Here is a 16258-nt window from a genome sequence, read left to right as displayed (position 1 = left end):
CCCCCCCCCCCCCCGCCAGTTATTTACACCTGAAAGTAACTGTTTTAATTTACGTCATTCAGATTTTCCTTTGGAAAAAAAACTAGACTCTCTCAATTTGCCTGTGCAGTTAGACTCTGAAAGATAAGGGTCAGAAAATGTAAAAGCAAAGGTCGTTTTCCACATCTTTGTTTAATCTATATATGTGCAGTAATGTTAACTGGTTTTGCCATACACATTAATTTATGTATTGTGCAGAAAAGTAGGGAACCATTCATACAAAGCAATTCCAAGTGACTGACAAGTCCACACAAGAATTTTATATACTGATATGCTAAACAAGTATTGTTTATATTGCTCTGGAAAGCAACAATGACAGTCAGACAAACAGAACTTGTTAGTTGTCAAGAACCCAAAAGTAATTTTCAGAAATGTTACTTCTTTATGGCACAATAATTTGTTTTGTTTTGTTCTTGCTTAATTATAGTTGTGTTTATTGCCAGAATAACAAAAATTACTTAAGCCTTTCATTTATGCTTACAGTCATATAATTACCCCTCTGGGGTAAATTATTCCCATGTTTCAGGGGAAAAAAAGGGTGGTGTATTAAATTCATTGCACTTGTTTTTTATCATGTGGAGATGTTATTTTTGAAAATGAAGACAAGAAGTAAAAGTTGTAGGTAGTATTGTTAAAGTGAAAATTACTTTGTTCTGTTTTTCTAGAAAAGTTATATGTTGGACATATCACAGTACATTTGAACTGTAACTATTTCTGACAGTGTTCTGTAACTCTGTAGAAATAAGCTATGCTATGCATATATTTATAGTTAATTTAGTTTCATGTCTTTGTTCATTTCATAATAACATGCATCTGCAATGTTATATTATTACATGTATATCAGATATAAACCTAATGTTTACCAAAACAGTCTTTGGTTTACCTACATGGCATTTGATGAATCTGTAAATACAAACAACTGTTCTGTTTGCAGGGGTTTAAATCAGGTATGAAAACTCATTTAAGTCAATAAAAGACAGTTACTTGTATATACAGTGAGATTTATAAAATAATTTCTGTTGCACATTGTAGTATTGTTGAAAGGGATTGAAAGGCTTTCCGTGTAATAGTGGGAAGAAAATTTTCCTGACCAGCTATTTTACAGTAAAGTTGAAACTCTTGCATTGAATGGTCGTGTTTACCTTTCTAGAACTCTTCAATGTTATGGTTTAACCTAGTCACAATTTGAACTGGATTTTCTGTAGCGTCCACAGGTTTAAAGGGGAAAAGTTCACTTGCGCTGAATGCCTCAGCTATTGTCCCTAGTCTGTTGCTATAGTTTCTGCTTTTTAATCCCCCTTGGCCTCAATCCTTCAGGTACATATGCACATTAACTTAATTACCTTGAGTTCCCTTGCTGGAATCCGAGAGTAGTAAGTATAAACCTGTGCATATTTTAGCGTTGGGTTTTCCTTTGTGTTCATTTTTTTATCTTCTTCAGGCTAATATTAATGGCTTGCAAATAAACACTCTAATTTTAATATCTACACTTATAATTTATCCTTCAGCAAGATGATTGTACTCTTAATCTGTCCTTTCTTTTGACCATCAATAACATTTATACAGTGTTACTGGTTTCCTGCAGAGAAATCAGGGTTAAAAAGCATGTGTTTGGAGCTTCAGTTGCTTAATGGAGCCTTCATAAACTTCTCTATCTAGTATTGGACTTCGGGTATGCACTGCCTGTGCTGGCAGATCTCTCAGTGAGAAGGAGAAGCTGCAATACAAACCTCAGTTTGGTACCTCTGTACTGGAAGAGGTTGTAGCTTTCTCACTGAGGGCAAGAAAAAGTAATGCTTAGTCCTGTGTTTTAATAAATGTAAAAGCTGATGGACCTGTGGAAAGTAATCCATTGATACATTAGATACAAAATCCTTTGCATGTTTGAATGCAGAATTTAAGCCATTGCTGTTGTTTCCTTGTTCTGCTACCAGACACCCCGCTCCTCTGAAAGCTCAGCCCTCACACCCTGACAACCAGCTGCTGTAGGGTTGTGAGTAACGTGGGATGGAGAAAGTAGAATTTAGACTCAAGCAAGTCTTATTTTAAAATAAAATGAATACAATTTTAGAACTAACCAAAATCTGCTGGATTATTTTAACAATGAGTGATATATTTGCCCTAGGTGAAGTAACAAGTTCTCATGTTATTGAGGGTATCAGTGCTGAATTTCACAAAAGAACTTTCTCAGGTTTTCTTCAGTAGGTAATGTAACATAAGCTTTTGGAAGAACAACTGGATTTCTGTTGCTTTATAAAGCATTAGGAATGAGAGGATATTGGTAACTACTTGACACACAGTGACTGTATTGACTAGACCGGTATTTTGTCTTCTGAACTCAGTCCTACCTATTCTGTCAGTTGAGGTGAAGCTCTTAAAATGTTGAATGTTGACTGCAATCCATGGATGTTTTTCTTTCCTCTGGCTTTCAGCAAAAAATCAATGCAGTTCACATCTTGAAAGCTAATCCTGTTAGATACGTTTCTTTTAATGCTCGTGTATGCAGCATGCCTCTGTTGGTGAGATCTATAAGGTAAAGAGGATTTAAGTGATTACTTGTTCTGGTTATTTCAATTACCTAGTGATATGGAAAAGAAAAAAAAAAAGGGGGGGGGGGAAATGAAACTGAGTATCAAAATTGCTTTGGACCTGCTTTTCTTTCCAGTATAATGCAAAGTACATATCCCTAGTGGTCTTATGTTTTGGTAGTTTCATTAATTTCTCAGTGACTAAGAATATCATATGTTTACAATCATTTACAAAATAAAAATGTATTTTACATTAAATATGTAATGCATTCTATCAGGCTTTTCAACAAGTGTACTTCTAAATTCAGTAATATACCATCGGTATTTCTTCTTTTAGAATTTGCAAATAAGCAGTTCTAGAAATGGTTGAGCATGTGTGTACATGTTGATTGTAAATAGGTTAATATCACGAGCATCTTCTGATTACCTATCATCGTCCTGCACATAACTTTGCACACATTTACTTCTCAGAAGTTGCCCATGAATAACGTAAAAAAAATAACTATCCTGATAACAATTCTTTCTGTCATACTCAGGATAAGAGTTATTTTTTAAAATTCTGTAATTTTAGTTTCTGTAAATTATTTTTCTTACTGTCAGTTTTTGGTTTGAATAAGTAAGAGCTTGATGGAAATGAAGTAAATGATTTACCAGTACTGTGGGGGGAAGTGTGAAGCATTAGTTTCTTGCCAGTGAGCTGTTACGAATTTGCAGATGCTATCTTCTAAAGAATTACTTGATAAATTTTTGTATGTGGAAAGTAGCCAGAAGTTACAATATGCAAGCTGGGCTAATTTTATACTGAGCACTTTGAAATTCTTATTAGCAGTCTGAGTGTTTCTAAAATATGCAGAGTTTCAAACAGCTTTTGTGGGCAAAACTGAATGATTGTTCTTGTTAAAGGTGTTGGGATTCTTGGGACCACAGTAGGAGAGGACATGCAGTAGTCAGCCTGCCAGTCCTCCATTTTAGGATGCCTGTTCTTATTTTCTTGGTAGACCAATTTGCAAACTGCTCCTGATTTTTAACCTGTGAAGTCTCTATAAGTGTTCTTTGCTAGGTGCCTAATAGACAGTCAATAACCTGCTTCAATGGGAGAAGATTTATCTGAGTGTTGAAACGAAATTGTGCTTGTGTTCTTCCATTCATGTCAGGATCAATATCAAGTTTTTCTGTTCTCATAAACATCATCTTCAGTTAATACTTGCACTTTTGTGACCATTTGTTTTCTGCAGAGACCACATGAAACTTCAGCTGGAAAAAGTGTTTTCAGCAAAAAATAAAAGGATACAAAGCAGTTGCTACAAAATCTTTAAAAAAAAAAAAAATTAACTATACATTGTTGATCAAAAACATGTTGGTAGAGAACAGTTCCATGCAAGAAAAGGGATAAACTGTAAGGCAAGAGCCCATCTAATCCTTTCTTTCTGTGAACTAGTTATTTTAATTTAAACAACTCCTGTTCAAGTACAGTGATCTTTGGAATGACATTTTGAAGGGTTTTGTGTGAGAGGGAATTGTAAAGTCACACTATAAATTTATTTGTGTTTTTCTCAGTGTTCTCTTTGAATCACAGAAGGAATGTCTTTGTTGTTGGTGTTGAGAGAGCAGTATTCTACACCATACATTTAAGATATTCTCAGAGAAAAGAGTAATTTTCTTTTAATGTTAATTGTCATTGATGAATAAATAATTTGACTATGAGTACATTCTAAGATGAAATCTGGCTTCAATTCTGATCCCTGGGAAGACAAACCATATCTGGAAACCTGAATGCCTTCTCTTGAAAACTGCAAAGGTAGTGTGTAGAGACTCTGTACTAATTAGATTTATTCTTCTGTAATAGGCACTAACCTAGTTTCATTTCTCCAGTATTTTAGATGAACTTTTAAAGTCAAGTGCATGTTTCTAAAATCAAGGTGAAAACTCTTAAATTGCACTTAGGTTTTTTTCAGCATTAAGTATTTTATAACCTAGGAATTAACGAATAGCATCAGGATGTTGACAACTGTATGAAAATAAGGCTTTAGGGAATGGTTTTGCAGTCTTGTTTTCTAGGATTCGTTTGGTGCTATGCAGTTGCTTTTTGTTACCACTGGAAGCTCTCGAGCTGCCTGGTCATTTTCACAAGCAGTGTGAGGAATTCACGCTAACATAAAAGAATAATAAAATACCTGAGGTCCACATAGTGCTCTTAATTTTATAACCAAACCAACTAATAGCATGTTGGATAACTTCTTTTGAAAAGTAGCATGGAAAAAGCCTTAAGTAGAAGCTTCTGGATTTCAGCTTCACTTTTCTGCTTGGGAAATTCGTTCTCTTCACTGCCTTCTGTCATACTGGAATGATTTGTTTTAACCTACATGTTGTCACTTTCACCCCTGGACTGCCAGCATAGGGCAGCTGCAGTTCTCCGGGGGCCCCTCTGCTCCACTCCAAAGCAATGTCTTGAGTTACTCTGTTGTTCTTATGCCACTGTTCATCATCAAGTCTGCAAGTCTGTCCCCTCTCCAGGACGCTTTGGTTTCTTGAGAGCAGTACTAACAAGATGCTGAGAGAAGGTGCTCCAAGAAGAGCTCAGTGGCCTCAATTTAAATTTCCTTCTTCCATACAAATTTTTCACGGATGGCTGTTAAAGCCCTCAGATGTGTCTAGCTGATCAAAAGCTTGAAAGCACCAGACTCAGAGGTAATTTCAGGGCCACACAGTTCAGCAATATTCGTGCCTGTTGAGAGCAAGATTAATTGGGTACTGACTACATAAAAATTCTTGAGATGCAAGGAAAAAAAGTTATGCTATTTAATTCTAGTGGTCTCATAGCTTGTATCATTAAAAAAATTCTAAACATTTGTAGAGCCTTGTAAGACAAAATATCATAGGATATCTTCCCTGGATGATGAGCAGTTGCATTGGAAAAGGTCAATACTATATGCATGTACTGGCTCAGGAGAGCAGGTTAAAAAAACCAGCCATTTGAATGCTGCTACTGCAGAATAAGGAAATCTGTATCCTTTTCTCTAAAGGGTCACATACAGGTTAAGCATATAGTGCTAGCTGGTTTACATAAAGCTAGCTACTGCTGCATGCCATCTAACTTATCCTCCAAAAATTAACTTATGAAAAAATTGCCTCCCTGCTGTCTTTTCTGAGGCTGTAGACAGGAATCTTTACCACTTGAAACACAGCACTACAAAGAGATAATGCCTACTCTTTTTTTTTCTTTACATAATAAATGTGTTGAACTCTGTAAGATGAAGAGCTTTTAATTTTATGCAATTTGGTTGGCTGTCAAAGAGAGATTATAACAAGCGGTTTCCAGCCACATTGCGTTTGCTGAGGAGTGATGGATCTCTTGCCAGCACTAAAGAGGTACTCTTCGCATTGGATGCCTGCATGCTCCTCGTGGGCAGAATATTATAGGAAAAAGTTTAATGTCTTGATATATAAAAACATTTAGGAGGCAAGCTACATTAAAACGTAAATTCGAAGTGGGATTTATTATAACTGTTTTAAACTTGAAGAAAAAGAATTGTTTAAGCAATAGGTGTTTTGACTCAAAAACTTTATTGTTTTATAGCATACAGTTAGGGAGCAATGCCTTGCTGCATATTAACTGTTAGTTTTAGAAATGCAATCATCCACATTAAAATAGTTACTCTTACTTGTTTCTAGGTTATTGCTTATCATGTAAGTTTAAAAAACAAGTATGATTCTTCTAGTGTCAAGGACAGAGGCAGAAAACCATTTTATCAGTTTTGAAAGGATGACGTTTAAGAGTTTTTATGTCATTTTAAAATACACATTGGGTTTTTTTAATCTGTAGATAAGCCTGAGCCGGATTTAAATGTTTTAAGATACTGGAAAGAAAGACTTCTTTCACAGCTGTTCTTAACAACAAGAGAAAGATAATACTAACTTCTGTTTGTATCCTGAGCATTTAGTGAGGAAGTTCTGAAAATTATTTTCGTGACTGCAAATTAGATACAAAATAACTAAATTATTTTGAGGGCTCTATGGGAATCATGCAATCCAAGACAAAAATAGAACAGAGAACTCTCAGCGTAATCATCATAGGTGCAGAACAAACAGCCTGTTAGATCCTGTCTCTATAATGAAAAGCCAAATAAAAATTATAATAATACTAATAATCCTAGGGTCAGAAACTAAGGTTAAAGTTGCCCTTTACAGAGCCAGAGATTGTTTGGACATAAAAAGTATTTGTCGTTCTGGTGAACTTATTTGTAGTTAGTAATGTTAAAACTATGCCTAAGTTATATTGTTATCTGTAGATCTCTGCAATATTCAATAAATAGGGATTGTTTCATTTTACAGTAGTACCTGACAGCTGACCCAAACTAGGAGGGTGTTGGGGGCACTGTGAGAAATTCAGTAATATGTTCATAGTTCTTAACCCAGTGTTTAAAAGGATTACAGTAGAAGTGGCTTAACAAAATGTTAATTTCACAACGCCTCAACATCCCGAATTATATATTTAATTCAGTGAAATTCCTATGAAGTTTAATTAGCTTATGTGCAAAATCTCCTTTTTTCAGGAGTATGTGGGGGTATACCTACTGTGTGTGTATGTGAGCATACACTCAATGGAATAAAACCACTCGGTTTGCGCATTGTATCATAATGCCCATCTCCAACCAAAATTAGTTCTTTTATAATTGAAGATTGGCATATTGTGAAGTTATGCATGCCACCATATCAAATTTCCAGGGCAGGAACCAGAGAATACATAGAAATCATAGTTGTACTGGGTCCAAGCTGCTAGTTTTTGGTATTGATAGTCAATGAATCTTGACAATCAGAAGATCCTCATAAAATGATGAGTGTCTTGCTGGTGTGTCTGTAGACAACAGAAACAATTATATTAGAGAGAGATGCAGGAAAAGACTGAGTGGAAAAAAACCTGTGTTTGGATTCTCTTTAGTTTTGATTGGCTTTAAATACTGTTGTGGCCAGCTGTTATATTTGAAAATGTAATATGCTAAGCCCATGAGTTGGTTTTCCTTAAATGAATGTGGCTTGTGTGTAACTGTATTATTGACTGATGAGAATGAACAAATCCATTTTTACAGCCCTTCTTAGTGGCCTGCTAGTGATAACCTGTCTCAGAAGTGATACTGTAAAGTGATTAATGTAATTGAAAAGCATATATGAAAAAAGGAAATGTTCGTTCTTCCAGGTAGAAAGCATATTAATTGAATAGGTAATGAAAGCTGCAGAAGTAGACAAATAGAGGGTGAATTACCAACAGGTTTCTGAGATGAAAGCTGCAATTTCATGATTTGAGAGAGAATTTGAGGATTGAAGGTTGCATGAATCCAAAACACTGCTAAAAGATTTGTATGAAACATGAAGGAATTTGTGTGCATGTGTAATTGTGTGGAGCAGAGGAGAGCTCATCTGCATGGAGGCCAGTAAGTGCAAGGACAGTTGTGTAAAAGCATGAGGAGAGACAGCTTTCTCTTAAAATCTTTAAGCCTGCTATAGTAAGATTGTGTACCTGTGTAATGAGGGGAAATAATGTCATTTTGTTACTTTCTGAAGGAACTAACTGCTTTGGATGCACAAATATCTGGTCACATGAGTGTCCACTCTGTCTCTACATGGAAATGCTAGTATCTGATACTTTTAGGTGGTGTTAGCATTGAAAAAACATACAAATCAGATGGTCGAACTAAACCAAAAAAGTAAAATTCATTTTCATAGCTACCTTTGCTGGAATCCTTGTGAGCTGACTGATCTGAATTCTCAGTGTCCTTTTTAAGGGAAGAGTGGGCTGCCTTGTGCTGTTTATAAAGGTAGAAGAATTGCATGCTAAGAAATAGTGCCTTGTCTGCCTCTTCTTTTTCCCCTGATTCCTGTAGTTGACATGGGATGCTGAGATTTCTGTCTATGGATTTACACTTGGACTAGACTAGTGGTGGCCCAGAAAAATCTCTGCTGTCCCTACAGCCTAACCTCGCCCAGATGCCCATAGGGTCAATATACCCTATTGTCTTGGCGAATGCATGCAAACCCTTGTTTAATGGTACATGAGTAGTTCTCTTTGGACCTTTCAGTCTTTTAGAGTACTTTCAGATCTATGCAAAGTGCTGTTGTTACTTTTTTTCCTAAGCAGTAGCTTGTTCTGGAAGGTGAATATTCTGCCTGGGTTTTTCTGCCCTGCTTGGAGCAGCAACAACAGATTTATAACAAAATGGTTTCATTATTATGATTACTTTTTTCAGCATTATCTGGCATTTATTTGAACTTAATAAATTGGTCTGTTTTGTATCCCAATGCAGAATGGGCGCGGCAGACAACATTTACAAAGGCCGAAGTACCTTTATGGAAGAACTGACAGATACTGCTGAGATAATAAGAAAAGCAACTCCAAGATCACTAGTAATTTTGGATGAATTAGGAAGAGGAACTAGCACACATGATGGAATCGCTATTGCTTATGCTACACTTGAACATTTTATTAGAGATGTAAGTGTTCAATCTGGCACATGCTTGTGAATGCTTTTCAGCCTGTACTATGGTAGGCTGACTTTGACATGGTATGTATTTCCTTGTAGAAGTGTGGCATGTGTAAACTTGGAGCAAAGAGATATGGATAAAGGATACCAGTTCTATGTTGCTGTGTTTAAAAAAAAAGATTAAAGCCAAATCTTATGTGTCTATTTCATTGTTGTAGGTTGAGTCGCTGACACTGTTTGTCACTCACTATCCCTCAGTTTGTGAGCTAGAGAAGGTTTATCCAGAAAAAGTTGGTAATTACCACATGGCTTTCTTGGTGAACGAGGAGGAAAGCGCTGAACAAAAAGGTACAGTATAAATCCATCTGAGATTCTGGCACTATAGGTACAGGCAGAAATTGCAAAATTGTTGTGGTAATTTAAGCCTCAACATGAAAGTCATACATCCAAAACCGCTAGAGTGGCAGCCTATACACACATTTTGGAGGGCATGAAAACTGAAATAGCATTTCTCTTAAATATTTAATATAAGGATGACTGACCTAGGTCAGATGAAAGATTCACCCAGCCCAGTATCCAACTTTTCACAGTAGCCAAATACAAAGGATTAGGGAGGAGGGATTAGGGATCAAACATATGGCAACTCTTTCTCTAAAAGATCTCACTGTCTGCAAACATTTGCTATTTAAGGGGCTTCAAGAGCTAGATGTGTTTTCTGATTTTTATTACCTTCAATGGTTTTCATTTCAACGAGGTTGTCTAATTTCCCTCAGTATCCTTGTGTACTTTTAGCATCTTCATCCTACTGTGTCAAGGAGTTCCAGAATTTAACACTGCATTGTGTGAAGAGTCTCCTCCTCTTGTTTGTTTTGAAACTCTTTTGAGACAACATGTAGCTTCACTTGATAGTCCCAGTTCTTGAATTAGAAGAAGCAGAGGAATAATTTCTGTTCATCCTTTCTATGCCATGCATAATTTTGTAGATTGCTTATCATAATCCCATTCAGTTCTGGTCTTGTCAACCAGAGGAATTACAGCATTTCTTCTTCTTGTGGCTGTTGCTCTGAATTAGTATTTTCAGTAATGTTTGTCAGCATACTGCTTAGCTCTTTTTCTTGTTTGATAATGGGTATGTTGAGCAGCTCTGTCTAACTGCAGTGGTGATCACCCTTCATGGTGAGAACTGACTGTTACCATCTCACTCCTATCTTTTAACCAATTATTTATAAATGCAAAGGCCTTCCTTTTAGATTATGGCTGCTTAGTTTTCAGAAGAGCATTTGATGCAAGACTCTTGTCAAAATCCTTTTGAAAATCTGCATAGGGTTTATCCATTGGATCTCTCTTACTCACGTGGCTTCCAAACTTATAACAGATTTGTGATGTAGGATTTCCCGCAATACAAACTGCTTTGATTTTTCTTGATGTATCAGGTTTAACCAGGTGCTTGACAATTTTGGTCTTATTCAGGTTTTCCTACTTTTTCTAGTAATGGCCTGTTCCTGAACCATTCCTAGAATTATTTTTAAGAATTGGCGTGGTATTTGCTATTAACCTTCTCCCTAATTAATTCATTCTTAATATTGTATTATCTGCTTACGTTGTAAACTAATCAGGATAGGGCATTTTAGTATTTGCCACTAAATAATGTGTCTAAATATATAATCTATCATGTTTTAAATGTTTTTCAGAGAGTTAGTTTAAAAATTTAGGCTTTGGCTAGAGGGAGGCTTCAGCTTTTGTATTCTGTTTAATATTAGAAGCAGAGATCCCTGAAATATGTGTTAACTTTGAGCACAGGTACTTCAAAGTAACGTGTTTAGGTGAGTGCTGTCTATCCACACTGATGTTCCCAGTTAAGAGCGTCACTCTCCTGAGCATCAGTGTGTCCTTTTCTCTCATTAATTGAACTGTTGATCTCCGATACTCTCAGGCAATTGAGATCTTATCAACATTCAATACTTGCTATTCCATAACTATTGTGTCCATGAAACCCTATACTTAGTGTTTCAGTGTGCTGCTTCAGCATTTCTGCTTTCAGTATTAGTTGACCTGAACCTTCAAGCCATATGTAGTTGTCCCTGTTTTGCTACAGAAAGCACAACAGGTGTAGTACCACAGCCTGCGAGCAACAACACAACTATGTTTCTTACTCTGTCTGTATCTTTAGCTCCTTAAGTCTTAACATTTAATTGTTTTATTTAAGGTGAGTTTTATGGCTTTTTTTTTTCCAGTCTTTGGCTTGGATCAGTCAGATCAAACCACCTTGAGTCATCAGCATTTATGGAAATCTCCATTGTTTCTGAAAACCTGTGTTTTAATTTAAGACAGAAGAATGAATGGCAGTGAATGACCCCATAGTTTTTCTGCTCTTTAAACAAGGCCTGGATTGTGCGGAGATGCAACAAGCATGTCTAAAGAGGAAGGAGTCATCAGATTTACAATGATGGTTTTTATGTTTCCATCTTATTGTCATGGAAGAGAAATAATCTGTTGTGGAAGTTCCACCATCCTAACCTTTGTTTTTTCCTAAGCATTTTGTATGGCTCCTTGCTTCCTGGCAGGCAGCAAACTTTTTGTGTGCTGTAGTTATGAACTACTTAATTGTAGGATTACTGACACTTCCTTTATTCTGTCATTGCTCAGCAAATGTGAGATGCAATATCCCAGTTACAGCATAACTAATCAATTTGACTTACAAAGATTCTAAGTTTTACACACATGCACACAGACACACAAGTCTGATTAATAAGACATGACATAAATGTACAGTAAAGAGTTTTTTCAGTCTCACGATGGGTAGGTAAAAATGTGTGGTCTCAAGGAAACATTTTTCTTTCATATTTCTTCAATGGAATAAATCACGCAGGAACCATGAATGATAATGAGACCACAGTCTGCCATTTTGGTCTTTGGTCTACTACATTTTATTAACATAATAGAGGAGGTTTTGATTTTGGTTTTATTTTTTTAGGATCCAAAGATGAAGAGAATCCTGAATTTATCACTTTTCTTTATCAAATAACTAAAGGAGTCTCTGCAAGGAGTTATGGGCTAAATGTTGCCAAACTGGCAGATATTCCTGAAGAAGTCTTGAAGGCGGCAGCTCACAAATCAAAGGAGTTGGAGACAATAGTGAATATGAAAAGGTAGGAACAATTGTGATTTTTTTGGTTTGGATTTCCACCCCCTAATGAAACTTCAGCTATGAATCAAGGAGCATTTCATACAATGTGCATTAAAAAGAACAGTAAGAGCTACTTCAGATATCCTCCCAACCTTCAGGGAAGAGACAGTGAAACAAGTTTGAAAAAATATTTAGGAAATTGTGCTATCCATTTCAGTCAAATCTTTAGATTTTATAGTTAGCTGATATGTGAGAGGTGAATTGCTGCCCTCTGAAACAAGACTGGAAAAAAACAAATGCACATTGAGCTAACATTAGGAATAAACTTTTTATTTTCTTATGGCAAACACCTGAAAATGTAAATTTGCTAGTATGTTTTTTCACTGTATAACTGTCTTCTAATACCTACTTCTGTTCTTACCAGTGATAGTGAAAATATTCATAGATTTAATGTAGAAAGTGTATCACTCACTCTGGAACTTGAAATTGTATTTGCATACTATAGTGTAGAGGGAAAGCACATATTCTTCTTCTGGTTTAACTTAAATATTTATAAGACATTTTGATTCCTTCCCAAACACACAAAATTTTACTGGGGATTTTAATATTTTTCTGAAAAACAATTTTCATTTAAGGGCATATGTACTTTCTATATTAGACTACCTATGAAAATTCCTATGCATATCAAATAGCATCATCTTTATAAAACTTATGTACACAGTTTAGATATAAATATGTGCTAGTACTCATATTCATTTTCACTGAATTTTTTGTTGTTATTATTTTCAGCATCAGTCCTATCAGCAAAATTCAAATAGCCCTTTAGGAATACAATAAATCAAGATCTTTGTTGTCTGATGGTCATAACTAATGCTGACAGAATAATTTCATATGAGAAAATTTTAAGTACTAATTATTTGTAGGTTCAAGCAGTTATTTTGAAACTTAACAGTGCTTAGCACTTAACACCAGTTTTTATCCCCTTTTAAGAAAGCAAAATAAAAACATGCTGTTGGAAGATACATGACAGTTGATGGGAAGAATAATGTGGTAGCTTATGTTAATTGGAAATAATAGTCCATAATTGACACAAGTAAAGCAACATATTACTAGCAATATCTTAAATCTGTTCTTATAGGATACGTAGGGTTCTAAAATCAAGAAAAAATTGTTCAGAAATGTGAGAGTATAAGCTGGAAGGCCAGAGTTACTGTGTAAAAAAATTAAGATGTGAAATAACATAATATGTCTCTTTGGTTTATCTATCTTTGTTTTACAAAAATCATGCTAGCATATTACTTGGACAGGGCACAAATAGAGTTCTAGCCTATCTCCATTGCTAAAAAGAGAGTTAATTGCATACAAAACCCATGAGCAGTAAAAATAGTATGTGATGATGTAGTTAGAAGACTGATTTACAGTGCCCATAGAGGGGTGGAGTGAGGGCTGACTGCACAGTCTTAATTATGAGACTTAATTGCATCCCATTTATCAACTTTTGAATATGTAAGCTACCATCTGTATTTTAGCTTTCGGTATGTGATTTGCTTGTATTCTTGAAGTGAAAAAGAATAAATACTTCATCCAAAGCTGTGATGAGTCCTTTATCCTGACTTATGACTAAGGCTGGAAGCCCCTGAACCCCATGCTTCACTGCAGACTGCTGCCTCCTGTGCTACAGGAGTGTAGGTACGTGGGAGAACCAGCTGGAGCAGGCTCCCCAAGCCCACCTCCTGCAGGCTGCTGCTGGAGGGGATGCTCCTTGCCCTTTTCTCTGAGGTGCCAGGGCTGGTTTTTGCATGACCGTAAAACAGGACAGGTTAGGGATCTGATCCAGCTGAAAAGTCATTCTTTCTCCAGCTGATAATCATGCAAGTTCAATTTCCTGATGTTACGTGTGAATAGGCTTTACTACCTGAAGAAGGAAAGGGTGGGAGCAAGAAGAGGAGGAGGCCCTTGATTCTGGCAGCAGTTGGTAGAGTAAAGGCAACCTTGAGAGTGCAGCCCTGCCTGCCAGATGAGCCTATCCCATCTGAAGTTTGACACTTTTGCCTCCCCCTTTAATGAGAGATGGTACTATGCAGGGAGTCAGGGACAAGGGACATGCACCACACAGCAGTTGCTAATTCATCGGTTTTGACCTGTACCAGGTTATTCCTTCATTGTAGACCTCTTGCATGCACTTTGGAGGGAACTTCATGCATCTCTATAAACCTGGAGCTCAAATCAGCAAAAGATAAAAAAATATCATACGTGTCTGATGATTTCACAGTGTATAAATTATTCTATTACATTATTCCTAATTTTTCCAGTTCTCCTATGTAAGACATTATAGAAATATTTTCTTTTGTATATTCCTGTTTATTTTCACTTATTGCCATGATGTAAATGTCAAAGTTATTCTTCTGTACCTTCTTCCGAAAAAAGGCATTAACCCATTTAAAAGTTGGTATGGTATTTCTGTGATAGGAAATCATCATTATGATCTTGGGAGTCAAACTCAGACCTGTTCATAGCAGTATACTTGTGCTGTCACAATACCCACAGGCCAGCTGCCTTGTCTTATTTTTTTTAATCACTCATATTATTTAAGAAAATCCACTGGATAATTCCATACAGTCTTGACATCTTTGTCATCAGGAATGTGTGTTAACCCATTTTAAATGTTTGTTTTTTTTTTTTTATTTGTCTCAGCTCTTATGAGTCCTTCTTAAATAAAAAAAAAAGTTTGTTTAAAGATCACATAACATTTTAAGCTATGCAAACTGCTATTTTTGACCATGTATAAAATTTTGCAGATGACTATAGGGCTTTCAAGGTTTGATGTGTTTAATTTAAAAATGTGTCTGTATTTTGATTAATTATTTGTTTCTCCCCCCCGCCAGAAAAAAGCTGAAGTCCTTTGCTGAAGTATGGAAGATAAATGATTCTCAGGAGCTACAAAAATGGAAAAGTATGTGTGAACATGAAGATGAAAGACAGGACAGTTTTTAATCCTCAAATCATGCTTAAAGATGGAGAATATTTGAGATGCAAAATACAGGTCTGGAGACTAATAAATTGTATCAGGGTGTAGTTCTAGGTGCATTAAGTTGACTTACCTGCCTTTTGAGAGATAAGAGATGCTGCAGTGTGATATGATGCCCCACATCCACTTCCTGATTGTATGTAACATTCTTACTCCACATTCCTTCTCTGAAGCGTTTTCCACCCTTTTCCTTAATTGCAAATGTCCAGTGGCATCAGATTTAGTTTCTAATATGTTTAGAAAACATGAAAAATTATGTTGGTAATATATTAGGTAAATATTTTATAAATAAAGTAATATCTTATAACTTTGTTGTACTTCAATTTCTAATGAAATATTCCTTTGTGTTGGGAAAATGTAGCTGAGTCTTGACTATGCTATACGTCTGTGCAATTGGTAAGAATGAATACCATAAAGAGAACTTTTGTTTTTGTTCTAGTATTAATGCATTTAAAATTCACTGGGTTTGTAGAGCACCCCCTAAATTTTATGTGGACAATGAATTTAAGAAAGTGTGTATTAGGTGGCTGGATTAGGAGAATTTTGTTTCTCCTGATGAGATTGATGGTGGTGCAACTAGTAGTTTTCAAAGCATCAGCACAAAACATGCATTGACTGTGTTTTGTTTTCCCTCTTCTTCATTCTCATGCACACCTGCTTCCTTTTCAGCTTTATCTGTCCTCCTGATCTTGGCCCTCTCTGGCACAGTCTGGAGAAAGACTTGTTCTAGATAATGTTGGAATATCGTTAAGATGAGGTGAAAGAAGCAATTCAAACTACGCAACTGGCATGCCCAGTGCTCTGTCAAAGGCAGAGTAAAGCTGGAAAAAAACAGAAACCCTTTTTAATTTTCTTATTTGCAGTTACCAAGTCTAAATTTCAAACGGGAATGTGATATTCAAATTGTTTTTTCTTTATAAATACAACCACGTGAAATATCTTGCTATGAAAATGGACAATGATGTTGACATGCTTAAACCTTGGCAAATAGTTTGTTGTATTTAAAAAAAAAAATAATTAAGTGGTGTGTAGGGTTTGTGTGGCAAGGTTTTAGTAGTGG

General features: G+C 35.9%; 1 protein-coding gene across 1 annotated transcript in view; it reads left to right on the top strand.

Annotated features, from left to right (window-relative positions):
* The window catches only part of MSH3 (mutS homolog 3), a 112913-nt gene extending 97749 nt beyond the window's left edge, over window positions 1–15164 (top strand). Inside the window, exons 21-24 of the mRNA XM_009697857.1 lie at window positions 8867–9053; window positions 9262–9391; window positions 12018–12192; window positions 15056–15164. Coding sequence (XP_009696159.1) covers window positions 8867–9053; window positions 9262–9391; window positions 12018–12192; window positions 15056–15164 — 601 coding nt within the window. The remainder of the gene's footprint in view (window positions 1–8866; window positions 9054–9261; window positions 9392–12017; window positions 12193–15055) is intronic.
* Window positions 15165–16258: the final 1094 nt, after the last annotated feature.

The sequence above is a fragment of the Cariama cristata genome, unplaced genomic scaffold, assembly GCF_000690535.1.
Source record: "Cariama cristata isolate BGI_N322 unplaced genomic scaffold, ASM69053v1 scaffold16793, whole genome shotgun sequence".
In the NCBI taxonomy this organism is placed as follows: Eukaryota; Metazoa; Chordata; class Aves; order Cariamiformes; family Cariamidae; genus Cariama; species Cariama cristata.
The sequence above is the reverse complement of the archived record's forward strand: the minus strand, read 5'-3'. Positions and strand labels throughout refer to the sequence as shown.